The sequence below is a fragment of the Heterodontus francisci genome, chromosome 14, assembly GCF_036365525.1.
Source record: "Heterodontus francisci isolate sHetFra1 chromosome 14, sHetFra1.hap1, whole genome shotgun sequence".
NCBI lineage: Eukaryota > Metazoa > Chordata > Chondrichthyes > Heterodontiformes > Heterodontidae > Heterodontus > Heterodontus francisci.
Window position 1 is genome coordinate 110,087,153 of NC_090384.1, and position 18,248 is coordinate 110,105,400.

The 18,248-nt window shown below is 48.6% G+C and overlaps 1 protein-coding gene across 3 annotated transcripts in view; it reads left to right on the top strand.

The window, feature by feature from the left end:
- Positions 1-18,248, top strand: part of LOC137377222 (synembryn-A-like) — an 84,928-nt gene that overhangs the window by 43,417 nt on the left and 23,263 nt on the right. For 2 of the 3 annotated variants that reach the window (XM_068046760.1, XM_068046761.1), the window contains exons 6-7: positions 9,951-10,046; positions 15,049-15,199. In XM_068046760.1, the coding sequence (XP_067902861.1) occupies positions 9,951-10,046; positions 15,049-15,199 (247 nt within the window). The remainder of the gene's footprint in view (positions 1-9,950; positions 10,047-15,048; positions 15,200-18,248) is intronic. The other variant, XM_068046762.1, reaches the window with a different exon arrangement.

Sequence of the window (18,248 nt, forward strand, 5' to 3'; positions counted from 1 at the left end):
AGGGTATCAAGCCTGTGTCCTCAGTACCTTGCTCTATGGCAGCGAGGCCTGGACAACGTATGTCAGCCAAGAGCGACGTCTCAATTCATTCCATCTTGGCTGCCTCCGGAGAATACTTGGCATCAGGTGGCAGGACCGTATCTCCAACACTGAAGTCCTTGAGGCGGCCAACATCCCCAGCTTATACACACTACTGAGTCAGCAGCGCTTGAGATGGCTTGGCCATGTGAGCCGCATGGAAGATGGCAGGATCCCCAAAGACACATTGTACAGCGAGCTCGCCACTGGTATCAGACCCACCGGCCGTCCTTGTCTCCGCTTTAAAGACGTCTGCAAACGCGACATGAAATCCTGTGACATTGATCACAAGTCATGGGAGTCAGTTGCCAGCGTTCGCCAGAGCTGGCGGGCAGCCATAAAGGCGGGGCTAAAGTGTGGCGAGTCGAAGAGACTTAGCAGTTGGCAGGAAAAAAGACAGAGGCACAAGGGGAGAGCCAACTGTGTAACAGCCCCGACAAACAAATTTTTCTGCAGCACCTGTGGAAGAGTCTGTCACTCTAGAATTGGTCTTTATAGCCACTCCAGGCGCTGCTTCACACACCACTGACCACCTCCAGGCGCTTACCCATTGTCTCTCGAGATAAGGAGGCCAAAGAAGAAGTGTTGGAAGGATACTGTCAAATTCCTTTGACACCCCAGAGTAAGAGAAAATCAGCTTCTGTTACACTGGACAGGGTTTTCCAGTACCAAGTGTCACAGGTTAAAGGGTATTCGAGAAACTTCTCAGAGGATAGTGAACCCAGTAGCGGTCAGTGCTCCTAGCTGTGCAGTTCACCTGGCTGAGTTGATGGACAATAGGGACACTTGGAAGGAAAACACGAAACAGTTGGAAGACTGCTTGGAAATTTAAAATGCGTTAATTGGAACAACCTTTTGAAAATTTAAAGTTGAAATGTTCTGGTGGAACTTGTTGCTGTAGTCTAAGGATTTTTTTTTTTTAGAAATGTGCATATCTGTAAGTGCATGGAAAAAAAAGTTAGCATTTTTTCAATTTGTATTTTATTACACATTGTAATGAAACGCATGTCAGGAATGGTGTTTCATTCCGCTAGGGGCGGAGGTGTCATGAGCCTGTAGATTTTTCCCCGGGAATATGCGATATGCCTTTAAGGTTTGTAGAGGATCCTTATTGCTTTAAGAACCAGCAAGCCTCAGGAGTTATAGAAAGGTGCCTTTTTGGTTGCCCTTAGAAACAGCCATTTGGAGACTGCGATTTAAAGAGTGCATTCTCGTTACCATAGATACAGCCACTGGGTGTGAGTAGCAAGCGATACCTTTGTTACAATTCAAGTTTGAACTGGCTTTTAGTTGAAGACAGTTTGTTCTAACAGAACACACATACACAGAGGACACACACAGACAGCTGTGGTGTCAGCACCTGGAAAAACAGCTCTCAACCATTTAAACCGAAGGAATAGGATTTTAGTCTGTTTCATTCTTCTCTCAAAATTCTAAAAAAGTCAAGCCAAAAACAGAGACCTCTGGTAATTTAAATTGAAGAAAGGGAAGTTAGACTGTGACAACCTTTTATCCCTCAAAAACTCTAAAGTCAGCTTGATTCTATTGAGAGTGTTGTCAAGTTGTTAATTGTTGAAATTCATCGCCGAGGAAAGAAGCATCTCTTACTGCTAAAGTTAGACTGCAGACTGTTCTGTGTGGAAGAACCTTTTTCCCCATCGGACGGCTGTGAGGACTTCACGCAACATTCTGTGAGGACTTCATGCAACATTGGACTGTAAATTTGCAAGGACTCTAATTTTTTCTATTTTAAATGTTGTTTATATCTTCATAGTGTTTAAGAATTTAGTTCTTCTAATTAAAGAGTTAAGCTGTTGATTTAAAGACACCTTGTTTGGTTAGCCTCATTCGGGGGGGTGTGGTGGTTAATAGATGGTACAATTTGGCTGGGTCTTTCTTTAATTTGGAAAGTTTTAAATGATATGTCAGGTGATCTGTGGAGGGACGGGATTGAATTATCAGTGCATCTCTCCCACCACAATCAGAATCATATATTTTGATTGGGGGCTTTGACAGGAGCGGTCGGTCGTAACACCATGCATCTGCTGGCCTTTTCCTTCTAGTTGATAGAGGTCGCGGGTTTGGAAGGTACTGTCTAAGGAGCCTTGGTGCGTTGCTGCAATCATTATGTAGATTGTACACACTGCTGCCACTGTGCGTCAATGGTGGAGGGAGTGAATGTTTGTAGATGGGGTGCCAATCAAGTGGGCTGCTTTGTCCTGGGTGGTGTCGAGCTTCTTGAGTGTTGTTGGAGCTGCACTCATCCGGGCAAGTGGAGAGTATTCCATCACACTCCTGACTTGTGTAGATGGTGCTCTAGTTTTGGGGAGTCAGGAGGTGAGTTACTCGCTGCAGGATTCCTAGCCTTTGACCTGCTCTTGTAGCCATGGTATTTATATGGCTACTCCAGTTCAGTTTCTGGTCAATGGTAACCACTAGGATGTTGCGAGTGGGGGATTCAGCAATGGTAATGCCATTGAATGTCAAGGGGAGATGGTTTTCAAGATGGCTCCTGGGCTATAAGCTCCCTAGGAAGCTCCCTTGCTGTTCAACTCTATCCATGGCCATCTGCTCCCATTCTTAGTGTTTTCTCCCCCAATCTACCCTCTTAAACTGTTTAAATTCCCCTGGCTCTTTAATCAGTACGTTTTAGCCCTAACTACAAGCTAACAGCTAGTTTATGTTACCTGGGCCCACTGCCCTCCCCCATCCATACCTGCTCTTTGTTTTCCTCATTGAGCACTCAATGAAATTGAATGCAATCCGGACGAAATTGCAAAGTACAGCTGGTGATACTTTGATCTCCGATCCTGCTGTCGACACTGTCCAGAGTGTCCGCGGCCACGGCGTGCGGTAAGTCCATTGTAGAGAGGAAGGAGCAGTGGGACCTTAGGGTAATAAGACTATCACAGAGGGGAAGCCTTGCGTAAAGGTGCCTCGAACATGAAAAAGCCACGAATGGCTCCTCGGCCACAACTTCAAAGCGCCCGCGGGAGTCGGCTCGGAGAGCATCTGCAGCGCAATGTCGGCGTATTCCTGCTGGTACCGGTGCCCGAGGCTGTCGCTCACCTCCCGGAGGACGCGGATGAGCTTTCCCGGCGTCGATGGTGGGAACGGATGAAATGGTTTATGACCTGCATCCCCTTTCCTCCACTTCTCCCCCCCTTCCCCTTCCCAGTTCCACTCTCTCAGCTCACCACCACCCCCCCACCCCCTCCCCCCTCGCAACCCCTTCCCATCTTCCTCCTGCACCCCCTTCCCCTGCAGCTCCCCCTCGCAACCCCTTCCCTCCACCCCTCCCCCTCGCACCCCCTCCTCCCACGGGCATTCTCCTACCCCTGTGTAGGGGCCCTAACAATCCTATTGCCTTGTGGGCGTCTCGGGAGAGACCAAGGCTAAGGGAGTAAACCCTAACAGATAATCTGGAGTGGAACCCCGTAGGCGGTCATGTGTCACCTTTGGCATGTTTCCGGCAGTTCCTGCAGCCATACTGGTGCCAAACGTCGTGCTCTGCACTCCTTTGGACCCCACCAGAAAGGCCGAGAGCGGGGTTTTGACGCTTGGGCATCTCTCAACCTCCATACATTCGGCCAGGCATGCGCCATGGAGAGGTCACTCCATAGTCGCCTCACAGCAACTGAAACAACACGGAAGGCAGTAGTTAACGGTTATAAGTCCAGCTCAATTGGCGTAGAGATTGGACGCCATGGGTTGCCTTTGTCAGTGGGAGAGGTCATCGCACCTCACTGGACAGCTACCGCCCGCCTCAAACCGGGCAGCCCCCGGTCAATAAGGTTCTGTTCCGCCACAGTCCACCTGCTTCAATGGGTGCTTGGAGCTCAGGGTCATTGCCCGAAAAGTGGACTGCAACACCACACCAAACAACATGAAAAAAGGAAAGAAGGTACCAGCCCTTCGCTTTGCAAGCTGGAACGTCAGAACAATGTGTCCTGGCCTGTTGGAAGACCTTACACAAATCAATGATTCTCGGAAGACCGCCATCGTTAACAACGACCTCAGTAGACTCAATGTAGACATTGCAGCACTTCAGGAGACACGCCTCCCTGCGAGTGGATCTCTAAGAGAGCAAGACTACACCTTCTTCTGGCAGGGTAGGGATCCTGAAGACCAAGACAGCATGGAGTGGGCTTCGCCATCAGAAACTCCTTGCTCAGCATGATAGAGCCTCCCTCAAATGGCTCAGAACGCATACTGTCCATCCGACTGCTCACCACCTCTGGTCCAGTACACCTACTCAGCATCTATGCTCCAACACTCTGCTCCGCACCTGAAGATAAAGACCAGTTCTACGAGGAACTCCATAATATCATTAGTAGCATCCCCAACACGGAACACCTGCTCCTGCTGGGGGACTTTAATGCCAGGGTTGGGGCCGACCATGACTCATGGCCCTCCTGCCTTGGGCGCTATGGCATTGGAAGGATGAATGAGAATAGACAGAGACTGCTTGAGTTGTCTACCTATCACAACCTCTGCATCACCAACTCATTCTTTCACACTAAATCCTGTCACCAGGTTTCATGGAGGCACCCAAGATCGCGTCGTTGGCACCAGCTAGACCTCATCGTCACAAGGCGAGCCTCCTTAAACAGTGTTCAAATCACACGCAGCTTCCACAGTGCGGACTGCGACACCGACCGCTCCCTGGTGTGCAGCAAGGTCAGACACAGACCAAAGAAGTTGCATCACTCCAAGCAGAAGGGCCACCCGCGCATCAACACTGGCAGAATTTCTCATCCACAGTTGTTACAAAAATTCCTAAATTCACTTGTAAAAGGCCTTCAAAACACTCCCACAGGGGATGCTGAAACCAAGTGGGCCCACATCAGAGACGCCATCTATGAGTCAGCTTTGATCACCTATGGCAAACGTGCGAAGAGGAATACAGGCTGGTTTCAATCTCATACTGAAGAGCTGGAACCTGTCATAGCCGCTAAGAGCATTGCACTGTTGAACTACAAGAAAGCCCCCAGCGAGTTAACATCCGTAGCACGAAAAGCAGCCAGAAGCACTGCACAAAGAACAGTCAGGTGCTGCGCAAATGACTACTGGCAACACCTATGCAGTCGTATTCAGCTGGCCTCAGACACCGGAAACATCAGAGGAATGTATGATGGCATTAAGAGAGCATTTGGTCCAACCATCAAGAAGATCGCCCCCCCCTCAAATCTAAATCAGGGGACATAATCACTGACCAACGCAAGCAAATGAACTGCTGGGTTGAGCACTACTTGGAACTGTACTCCAGGGAGAATGTTGTCACTGAGACTGCCCTCAATGCAGCCCAGCCTCTACCAGTCATGGATGAGCTGGACGTACAGCCAACAAAATCGGAACTCAGTGATGCCATTGATTCTCCAGCCAGCGGAAAAGCCCCTGGGAAGGACAGCATTACCCCTGAAATAATCAAGAGTACCAAGCCTGCTATACTCTGAGCACTACATGAACTGCTTTGCCTGTGCTGGGACGACGGAGCAGTACCCCACGACGTGCGCGATGCCAATATCATCACCCTCTATAAAAACAAAGGTGACCGCGGTGACTGCAACAACTACCGTGGAATCTCCCTGCTCAGCATAATGGGGAAAGACTTTGCTCGAGTCGCTTTAAACAGGCTCCAGAAGCTGGCCGAGCGCGTCTACCCTGAGGCACAGTGAGGCTTTCGTGTAAAGAGATCGACGATTGACATGCTGTTCTCCCTTCGTCAGATACAGGAGAAATGCCGCAAACAACAGATACCCCTCTACATTGCTTTCATTGATCTCACCAAGGCCTTTGACCTCGTCAGCAGACGTGGTCTCTTCAGACTACTAGAAAAGATCGGATGTCCACCAAAGCTACTAAGTATCATCACCTCATTCCATGACAATATGAAAGGCACAATTCAGCATAGCGGCGCCTCATCAGACCCCTTTCCTATCCTGAGTGGCATGAAACAGGGCTGTGTTCTCGCACCCACAGTGTTTGGGATTTTCTTCTCCCTGCTGCTCTCACATGCGTTCAAGTCTTCAGAAGAAGGAATTTTCCTCCACACAAGATCAGATGGCAGGTTGCTCAACCTTGCCCGTCTAAGAGCGAAGACCAAAGTACGAAAAATCCTCATCAGGGAACTCCTCTTTGCTGACGATGCTGCTTTAACATCTCACACTGAAGAGTGTCTGCAGAGTCTCATCGACAGGTTTGCGGCTGCCTGCAATGAATTTGGCCTAACCATCAGCCTCAAGAAAACGAACATCATGGTGCAGGACCTCAGAAATGCTCCATCCATCAATATCGGCGACCGCGCTCTGGAAGTGGTTCAAGAGTTCACCTACCTAGGCTCAACTATCACCAGTAACCTGTCTCTCGATGCAGAAATCAACAAGTGCATGGGAAAGGCTTCCACTGCTATATCCAGACTGGCTAAGAGAGTGTGGGAAAATGGCACACTGACACGGAACACAAAAGTCCGAGTGTATCAAGCCTGTGTCCTCAGTACCTTGCTCTATGGCAGCGAGGCCTGGACAACGTATGCCAGCCAAGAGCGACGTCTCAATTCATTCCATCTTCGCTGCCTCTGGAGAATACTTGGCATCAGGTGGCAGGACCGTATCTCCAACACAGAAGTCCTCGAGGCGGCCAACATCCCCAGCTTATACACGCTACTGAGTCAGCGGCACTTCAGATGGCTTGGCCATGTGAGCCGCATGGAAGATGGCAGGATCCCCAAAGACACATTGTACAGCGAGCTCGCCACTGGTATCAGACCCACCGGCCATCCATGTCTCCGCTTTAAAGACGTCTGCAAACGTGACATGAAGTCCTGTGACATTGATCACAAGTCGTGGGAGTCAGTTTCCAGCAATCGCCAGAGCTGGCGGGCAGCCATAAAGGCGGAGCTAAAATGTGGCGAGTTGAAGAGTCTTCGCAGTTGGCAGGAAAAAAGACAGAAGCGCAAGGAGAGAACCAACTGTGTAACAGCCCCGACAAACAAATTTTTCTGCAGCACCTGTGGAAGAGCCTGTCACTCTAGAATTGGCCTTTATAGCCACTCCAGGCGCTGCCCCACAAACCACTGACCACCTCCAGGCACTTACCCATTGTCTCTCGAGATAAGGAGGACAAAGATGATGGTTAGATTCTCTTTTGTTGGAGATGGTCATTGCCTGGCACTTGTGTGGCGCGAATGATACTTGCCACTTATCAGCCCAAGCCTGGATATTGTCCAGGTCTTGCTGCATTTCTACATGGACTGCTTCAGTATTTGAGGAGTCGCGAATGGTGCTGAACATTGTGCAATCATCAGCGAACATCCCCACTTCTGATCTTATGATTGAAGGAAGGTCATTGATGAAGCCGCTGAAGATGGTTGGGCCTGGGACACCTACCCTGAGGAACCCCTGCAGTGATGTCCTGGAGCTGAGATGGTTGACCTCCAACAAACACAATCATCTTCCTTTGCACTAGGTATGACTCCAACCAGCAGAGAGATTTCCCCCTGATTCCCATGGACTCGAGTTTTGCTAGGGCTCCTTGATGCCATACTCGGTCAAATGCTGCCTTGATGTCAAGGGCAGTCTCTCTCACCTCACCTCTTGAGTTCAGCTCTTTTGTCCATGTTTGAACCAAGGCTGTAATGAGGTCAGGAGCTGAGTGGCCCTGGCGGAACCCAAACTGAGCGTCACTGAGCAGGTTATTGCTAAGCAAGTGCCGCTTGATGGCACTGTTGATGACATCTTCCATCACTTTACTGATGATTGAGACTAGGCTGATGGGGCGGTAATTGGCCGTGTTGGACTTGTCCTGCTTTTTGTGTACAGGACATACCTGGGCAATTTTCCACATTGCTGGGTAGATGCCAGTGTTGTAGCTGTACTGGAACAGCTTGGCTAGGGGTGCGGCAAGTTCTGGAGCACAGGTCTTCAGTACTATTGCCGGAATATTGTCAGGGCCCATCGCCTTTACAGTATCCAGTGCCTTCAGTCGTTTCTTGATATCACGCAGAGTGAATCGAATTGGCTGAAGTCTGGCATCTGATGCTGGGGACTTCAGGAGGAGGCCGAGATGGATCGTCAACTCGGCACTTCTGGCTGAAGATTGTTGCAAATGCTTCAGCCTTATCTTTCGCACTGATGTGCTGGGCTCCCCCATCATTGAGGATGGGGATATTTGTGGAGCCACCTCCTCCAGTTAGTTGTTTAATTGTCCACCACCATTCACGGCTGGATGTGGCAGGATTGCAGAGCTTAGATCTGATCCGTTGGTTATGGGATCACTTAGCTCTGTCTATCGCATGCTGCTTGGCATGCAAGTAGTCCTGGGTTGTAGCTTCACAAGCCCCCAGATGTTAATAAGGAGGTTCTTGCAGAGTCGACAGGGCTGGGTTTGCTGTTGTCATTTCCAGTGCCCAGGTCGATGCCGGGTAGTCCGTCCAGTTTCATTCTGTTTTATTGACTTCGGAGTGGTTAGATACAACTGAGTGGTTTTCTCGGCCATTTCAGAAGGTAGTTGTTAAGAGTTAACCACATTGCTGTGGATCTGGAGTCACATGTAGGTCCGACCAAGTAAGGACGACAGATTTCCTTCCCTGAAGGACATTAGTGAACCAGATGGGTTTTGACGACAATCGACAATGTTTTCATGGCCATCATTAGACTAGCTTTTTTTTTTAATTCCAGGTTTTTATTAATTGAATTCAAATTCCACCTTCTTCTGTGATGGGATTCAAATCCATGTCCCCAGAGCAATACCCTGGGTCGCTGGGTCTCTGGGTCACTAGTCTAGTGACAATACCACTTGTGACAATACCACTAGTGATAATATCACTACGCCACTGCCTCCCCTGTGTTAGTGTTGGTATTGCTGTCATTCAAGAAAAAAGATTGAACAAACTGGGCTCTTTTCTCCAGAAAAGAGAAGACTGAGGGGTGAAATGATGGAGGGTATGATGACTGAGGGGTGACCTGATGGAGGGTATGATGGCGTCGATGTAGAGAAGATGTTTTCCCTTGTGAGGGAGACGAGAACTAGGGCCCATACATATAAAACAGTCACTGATAAATCCAGTGGGGAATTCAGGAGAAACTTCTTTACCCAGAGAGTGGTGAGAATGTGGAACTCACTCCCACAGGGAGTGGTTGAGGTGAATAGTTTAGATACATTTAAGGGGAATCTGGATAAACACATGAGGGAGAAAGGAATAGAAGGAGATGCTGATTGGGTGAGATGGAGAGGAGGTGGGAGGAGACTCATGTGGAACAGAAACACCAGCATGGAGCAGATGGGCCGAATGGCCTGTTTCTGTGCTGCAGACACTGTAAATTACTGCACTGAGAGTGAATTGTAAAAGGTTTCTGAAGCCTGAAACAGTTGGAATCCAGGTGGAAATAGACGAGCAGCCACAAGTAGTTTCTGAGATCACAGACTCTGTCCTCCTTCACCTGCTACTGTTCCTGCTCCTGGTTCATGCTCCTGGTTCATGCTCTGCTCCTGTTTCTGCTCCTTCTCCTGCTCCTGTTCCTGGTTCTACTCCTGGTTCCTGCTCCTGTTTCTGCTCCTGCTCCTATTTCAGCTCCTGCTCCTGTTTCAGCTCCTGCTGCTTTGTGAACTGGAGCCAGAGGAATGCCCTTTAGGAGGGGAGAGAGGGAGGTGAAAGGACAAGATATTTTAATAAAGAGCTGATGCGTTTTGCCTGCGAGTTGCGTTATTGGAAAGGTAGAGAGTGCTGAGACAAAGGGCACAGGTTTCCCCTGATTTCTGGAGTTGATCATCAATCCCTGAGCATGTGGGCCTCACAGTGAGTGTAAACAACATGACTGGGGTTTCTGTGCTGTTTGCCCCTCCTGAATCACCAAAGATTTTCTTCCCTTCAGGGTCACAAGCTGAGGGAGACACTGACCCCTGCTCTCAACTTGCTGACGGAGAGCGCCCGAGCACACCGAGAAACCAGGAAATTCCTTCGCATGCGGGTAAGATTCCCTCTGAACAGTAAAAACTGGGGTGGGGGGGGCTTGTGATTTTGCTGTGCCCTGACCCTGCCATGTCCCCACCTTGACCCTGCCACACTCTGACCCTGCTGTGCTGTGTGCTGACTATCTTTGACCCACACAGCCAGTCACTGATGCTCCATGACCAGAGGCCATGTCATTGATTGCACAAGTTTATATTTTTGTTAAACCAACACATGCATGTTGGCATGTGTTACATGTGGCTTGTGTGTACATGTCATAGAGTCATACGTCATACAGCACAGAAACAGGCCCTACGGCCCATGGTGTCTCTGCCAACCATCAAGCACCTATCTTATTCTAATCCCATTTTTCAGCACTTGGCCTGTAGCCTTGTATGCTATGGCATTTCAAGTGCTCATCTAAATACTTCTTAAATGTTGTGAGGGTTCCTGCCTCTACCACCTCTTCAGGCAGTGTGTTCCAGATTCCAACCACCTTCTGGGTGAAAATTGTTTTCCTCAAATCCCCTGTAAACCTCCTGCCCCTTACCTTAAATCTATGCCCCCTGGTTATTGACCCCTCCGCTAAGGGAAAAAGTTTCTTCCTATCTAACCTATCTATGCCCCTCCTAATTTTGTATACCTCAATCATGTCCCCCCTCAGCCTTCTCTGCACTAAGGAAAACAACCCTAGCCTTTTCAGTCTCTCTTCATAGCTGGAATGCTCCAGCCCAGGCAACATCCAGGTGAATCTCCTCTGCACCCTCTCCAGTACAATCACATCCTTCCTATAGTGTGGTGACCAGAACTGTACACAGTACTCCAGCTGTGGCCTAACTAGCATTTTATACAGCTCCATCATAACCTCCCTGCTCTTATATTCTATGCCTCGGCTAATAAAGGCAAGTATCCCATATGCCTTCCTAACCACCTTATCTACCTGTGCTGCTACCTTCAGTGATCTATGGACAAGTACACCAAGGTCCCTCTGACCCTCTGTACTTCCTGGGGTCCGACCATCCATTGTATATTCCCTTGCCTTGTTAGTCCTCCCAAAATGCATCACCTTGCACTTCTCAGGATTACATTCCATTTTCCACTTCTCTGCCCATCTTACCAGCCCATCTATATCGTCCTGTAATCTAAGGCTTTCCTCCTCACTATTTGCAACACCACCAATTTTCATGTCATCTGCAAACTTACTGTTCATACCTCCTATATTCACGTATAAATCATTAATGTACACTACAAACAGCAAGGGTCCCAGCATCGATCCCTGCGGTACACCTCTGGTCACAGGCTTCCACTCGCAAAAACAACCCTCGACCATCACCCTGTACCTCCTGCCACTAAGCCAATTTTGGATCCAATTTGCCAAATTGCCCTGGATCCCATGGGCTCTTACCTTCTTAACCAATCTCCCATGCGGGACCTTATTAAAAAGCCTTACTGAAGTCCATGTATACTAGATCAACTGCTTTACCCTCATCTACACATCCAGTCACCTTCTCGAAAAATCCAATCAAGTTAGTTCGACACGATCTCCCCTGACAAAGCCATGCTGACTATCCCTGATTAATCCCTGCCTCTCCAAGTGGAGATCAATCCTGTCCCTCAGAATTTTTTCCAATATTTTCCCTACCACTGATGTTAGACTCACTGGCCTGTAATTACCTGGTTTATCCCTGCTACCCTTCTTGAATAATGGTACCACATTCGCTGTCCTCCAGTCCTCTGGTACCTCTCCTGTGGCCAGAGAGGATTTGAAAATTTGTGTCAGAGCCCCTGCTATCTCCCCCCTTGCCTCACATAACAGCCTGGGATACATCTCATCTGGGCGTGAGGATTTATCCACTTTTAAGCCTGCTAAAACAGCTAATACTTCCTCCATTTGAATGCTAATTTGTTCAAGCATATCACAATCCCCCTCCTTGATCTCCACACCTACATCGTCCTTCTCCATAGTGAACACCGATGAGAAGTAATAATTTAAAACCTCGCCTATGTCCTCCGGCTCCACACACACATTGCCACTTTGGTCCCTAGTGGGCCCTACTCTTTCCCTGGTTATCATCTTGCCCTTAATATACTTATAAAACGTCTTGGGATTTTCCTTTACCTTGCCCACCAGTGTTTTTTCATGTCCCCTCTTCACTCCCCTAATTACTTTTTAAGTACCCCCCTACACTTTCTATACTCCTCTAGTGTCTCTGCTGTTTTCAGGACTCTGAATCTGCCATAAGCCTCCTTTTTTTTCCTGATCCAATCCTCTATATCCCTTGACATTCAGGATTCCCTGGGCCTGTTAGTCCTACCCTTCACCTTAATGGGTACATGTTGGCTCTGAACTCTCACTATTTCCTCTTTGAATGACTCCCACTGCTCTGATGTAGACTTTCTTCCAAGTAGCTGCTCCCAGTCCACTTAGGCCAGATCCTGTTTTATCATATTAAAATCGGCCTTCCCCCAATTCAGTACCTTTATTTCCGGTCCATCTTTGTTCTCTTCCATAACTACCTTAAATCTTACAGAGTTATGGTCACTATCCCCGAAATGCTCCCCCACTGACATTTCAACTACTTGTCTAGCTTCATTCCCTAGGATTAGGTCCAGTGCTGCCCCTTGTAGGACTTTCTATGTACTGGCTCAAAAAGCTCTCCTGTATGCATTTTAAGAATTCCGCCCCCTTTAAGCCTTTTACACTCAGACTATCCCAGTTGATATTGGGGAAGTTGAAATCCCCTACTATTATTACCCTATTATTTTTACAACTCTCTGAGATTTGCCTACATATCTGCTCCTCTATCTCTCCCTGACTGTTTGGAGGCCTGTAGTACACTCCCAGCCAAGTGATTGCCCCATTTTTGTTTTTAAGTTCAACCCATATGGCCTCATTTGAGGAACCTTCTCAGATATCATCCCTCCTTACTGCAGTAATTGACTCCTTGATCAACTGTGCAATACCACCTCCTCTTTTACCCCCTCCCCTGTCTTGCCTGAAGATTCTATACCCTGGAATATTGAGCTGCCAGTCCTGCCCTTCCCTCAGCCATGTCTCTGTGATAGCAATAATATCATAATCCCATGTGTTAATCAATGCCCTCAATTCACCTGCCTTACAAGTAAGACTCCTTACATTAAAGTAAATGCAATCCCGCCTTGCATTATTCACTTGTGCCTTAACAGGTCTATATTTGCTCTGCCTTCCAGACTGACTCAGTTTCTCTTCTATATTTGATTGTGCATCACCCCCTACTGTAACTCCACTCTGTATTCCATCCCCCTGCCAAATTAGTTTAAACCCCGCTCCCCCAACAGCACTAGCAAACCTCCCAGCAAGGATGTTGGTCCCGTTCCGGTTCAGGTGCAGCCCGTCCAACTTCATCAGAAACAGACCCAGTGATCCAGGAAACTAAAGCACTCCCTCCTGCACCATCTCCTCAGCCACGCATTCATCTGCTCTATCCTCCTATTCCTATACTCACTGGCACCTGGCACTGGGAGTAATCCAGAGATTACAACCTTAGAGGGTCCTGCTTTTTAATCTACCACCTAGCTCCCTAAATTCTTGTGGCAGGACCTCATCCCTCTTTCTACCTATATTGTTGGTACCAATATGGACCACAACCTCTGACTGTTCACCCTCCCCCTTCAGAATGTCTTGCAGCCGCTCCGAGACATCCTTGACCCTAGCACCAGGGAGGCAACATACCATCCTGGAGTCTCATTTGCGGCCACAGAAATGCCTGTCTGTTCCTCTTACGATTGAATCCCCTATCAATATGGCCCACTCTTTTTCATCCTCTCCTGAGCAGCAGAGCCATCCGTGGTGCCACGGACTTGGCTGTTGCTGCTTTCCCCTGGGAGGTCATCCCCCTCCCCCCCCAACAGTATCCAAAGTGATAGATCTGTTTGAGAGGGGGATGGCCACAGGGGACTCCTGCTGTACCTACCTGCACCTACTACTACTCCTGATGGCCACCCATCCCTTTTTTGCCTCTGCAGCCATTACCTGCAGTGTGATCACCTCACTAAACATGCTATCCACGATGTCCTCAGCATTGTGGATGCTCCACAGTGAGTCCATCCGCAGCTCTAGCTGCGCAATGCGGTCAACTAGTAGCTTGCAGCTGGACACACTTCCTGCACACATGGTCAATTTCCCACATAGCACAGGAGGAGCATGCCACGGGGCTGAGCTCTCCTACCATGACTTAGCCTTAAATTAAGCTCCTTAGTTACTCCCTTTAATTTTTTTTTTTATTCATTCATTGATGTGGGCGTCACTGGCCAGGCCAGCATTTATTGCCCATCCCTAATTACCCTTGAGAAGGTGGTGGTGAGCTGCCTTCTTGAACCGCTGCAGTCCATGTGGGGTAGGTACACCCACAGTGCTGTTAGGAAGGGAGTTCCAGGATTTTGACCCAGCGACAGTGAAGGAACGGTGATATGGTTCCAAGTCAGGATGGTGTGTGACTTGGAGGGGAACTTGCAGGTGGTGGTGTTCCCATGTATTTGCTGCCCTTGTCCTTCTAGTTGGTAGAGGTCGCGGGTTTGGAAGGTGCTGTCTAAGGAGCCTTGGTGAGTTGCTGCAGTGCATCTTGTAGATGGTGCACACTGCTGCCACTGTGTGTCAGTGGTGGAGGGAGTGAATGTTTGCAGACTTAGAGTACGAATTACGATTGGGACCTTATTCTACTCCAAACACTACCTACTACAATCTAAATTCCCTACCTTTACTTTTACTTAGGCTATTGAAAGTAGTGAAAAAAGGTAGAAATACTCACCTATTCCTACTAACCAATCAGCTGTCTCCCCTTGCAACGCGTCACTTTCTGAACTGTGACGTCAGTCCTGAAACTCTCCCACTGTCCCTGTGAGAGTATGCCTCTTTTAAGCCGCTGGAACTCCCGCTCGCAGGTCCGCTCGGTCTGGCTCTGTGTGGTTCTTGCTGACTGAGGCAGTTCCATGTGGTTCGGTTTGTGTGATGTTTGCTCTGAGCTTTGCTTTTCGTTCCCCAGGTCCTCCCTCCACTCCGTGATGTACAGACGCGACCCGAAGTAGGAAACCTACTCCGGAACAAACTCGTTCGACTGATGACTCACATCGACACGGATCTCAAGCACTGTGCTGCTGAGTTTCTATTTGTGCTGTGTAAGGAAAGTGGTAAGGGTCAGTGCGTCTCTGAATTTCCTCATGTCCTCACCTAGAATTGTATTCCCTCAAGTCGAACAGATTAATGAACGATCTCATCAATAGGGCAGAGAGAGAGAAACTATTTCCTCCACTGGGAGAGTCCAGAACAAAGGAGCAGAACCTTAAAATTCAAACCAGGCTGTTGAGGAATGATGTCAGGAAGCATTTCTTGACGCAAAGGGGAATGGAAATCTGGAACAGTCCCCCCCCCAAAAAAGCTGTGGGGGCTGCGAGTCAGTTGGAGCTTTCAAAACTGAGATTGATAGATTGTTGTTGGTTAACAGTATTATAGAATCATAGAATGGTTACAGCACAAAAGGAGGCCATCCTACCCATCGTGTCGGTGCTGGCTGTCTGCAAGGGCAACTCACCTATTTCCACTCCCCCAACTTTTCCCTGTCGCCCTGCAAATTTTGTCTCTTCAGGTAATTATCCAATTCCCTTTTGAAAGCCACGATTGAACCTGCCTCCACCACACTCTCAGACAGTGCATTCCAGATCCTAAACACTCACTGAACCTGCCTCCACCACACTCACAGACAGTACATTCCAGATCCTAAACACTCACTGAACCTGCCTCCACCACACTCTCAGACAGTGCATTCCAGATCCTAAACACTCACTGAACCTGCCTCCACCACACTCTCAGACAGTACATTCCAGATCCTAAACACTCACTGAACCTGCCTCCACCACACTCTCAGACAGTGCATTCCAGATCCTAAACACTCACTGAACCTGCCTCCACCACACTCTCAGACAGTGCATTCCAGATCTTAAACACTCACTGAACCTGCCTCCACCACACTCACAGGCAGTGCATTCCAGATCCTAAACACTCACTGAACCTGCCTCCACCACACTCTCAGACAGTACATTCCAAATCCTAAACACTCACTGAACCTGCATCCACCGCACTCTTAGACAGTGCATTCCAGATCCTAAACACTCATTCAACCTGCCTCCACCATACGCTCAGACGGTGCATTCCGGATCCTAAACACTCACTGAACCTGCTTCCACCACACTCTCACAGAAAGTATATTGCAGATCCTAAACACTCACTGAACCTGCCTCCACCACACTCTCAGACAGTATATTCCAGATCCTAAACACTCACTGAACCTGCCTCCACTACACTCTCAGACAGTGCATTCCAGATCCTGAACACTCACTGAACCTGCCTCCACTACACTCTCAGACAGTGCATTCCAGATCCTGAACACTCACTGAACCTGCCTCCACCAAATTCTCAGACAGTATATTCCAGATCCTAAACACTCACTGAACCTGCCTCCACCACACACTCAGACAGTATCTTCCTGATCCTAAACACTCACTGAACCTGCCTCCACCACACTATCAGACAGTATATTGCAGATCCTAAACACTCACTGAACCTGCCTCCACCACACTCTCAGACAGTATATTCCAGATCCTGAACACTCACTTAACCTGCCTCCACTACACTCTCAGACAGTGCATTCCAGTGCCTAAACACTCACTGAACCTGCCTCCACCACACTCTCAGACAGTATATTCCAGATCCCAAACACTCACTGAACCTGCCTCCACCACGCTCTCAGACAGTATAATCCAGATCCTAAACACTCACTGAACCTGCCTCCACCACACTCTCAGACAGTATATTCCAGATCCTGAACACTCACTTAACCTGCCTCCACTACACTCTCAGACAGTGCATTCCAGTGCCTAAACACTCACTGAACCTGCCTCCACCACACTCTCAGACAGTATATTCCAGATCCCAAACACTCACTGAACCTGCCTCCAGCACACTCTCAGTTAGTATAATCCAGATCCTAAACACTCACTGAACCTGCCTCCACCACGCTCTCAGACAGTATATTCCAGATCCTGAACACTCACTGAACCTGCCTCCAAAACACTCTCAGACAGTGCATTCCAGATCCTAAACACTCACTGGACCTGCCTCCACCACACTCTCAGACAGTATATTCCAGATCCTAAACACTCACTGAACCTGCCTCCACCACACTCTCAGACAGTGCATTCCAGATCCTAAACACTCACTGAACCTGCCTCCACCACACTCTCAGACAGTATATTCCAGATCCTAAACACTCACTGAACCTGCCTCCACCACACTCCCAGACAGTATATTCCAGATCCTAAACACTCACTGAACCTGCCTCCACCACACTCTCAGACAGTGCATTACAGATCCTAAACACTCACTGAACCTGCCTCCACCACCCTCTCAGACAGTATATTCCAGATCCTAAACACTCACTGAACCTGCCTCCACCACACTCTCAGACAGTATATTCCAGATCCTAAACACTCACTGAACCTGCCTCCACCACACTCTCAGACAGTATATTCCAGATCCTAAACACTCACTGAACCTGCCTCCACCACACTCTCAGACAGTATATACCAGAATCTAAACACTCACTGAACCTGCCTCCACCACACTCTCAGACAGCATATTCCAGATCCTAAACACTCACTTAACCTGCCTCCACTACACTCTCAGACAGTGCATTCGAGTGCCTAAACACTCACTGAACCTGCCTCCACCACACTCTCAGACAGTATATTCCAGATCCTAAACACTCACTGAACCTGCCTCCACCACACTCTCAGACAGTATATACCAGATCCTAAACACTCACTGTACCTGCCTCCACCACACTCTCAGACAGCATATTCCAGATCCTAAACACTCACTTAACCTGCCTCCATTACACTCTCAGACAGTGCATTCCAGTGCCTAAACACTCACTGAACCTGCCTCCACCACACTCTCAGACAGCTTATTCCAGATCCTAAACACTCACTGAACCTGCCTCCACCACACTCCCAGACAGTATATTCCAGATCCTAAACACTCACTGAACCTGCCTCCACCACACTCTCAGACAGTGCATTACAGATCCTAAACACTCACTGAACCTGCCTCCACCACACTCTCAGACAGTATATTCCAGATCCTAAACACTCACTGAACCTGCCTCCACCACACTCTCAGACAGTATAT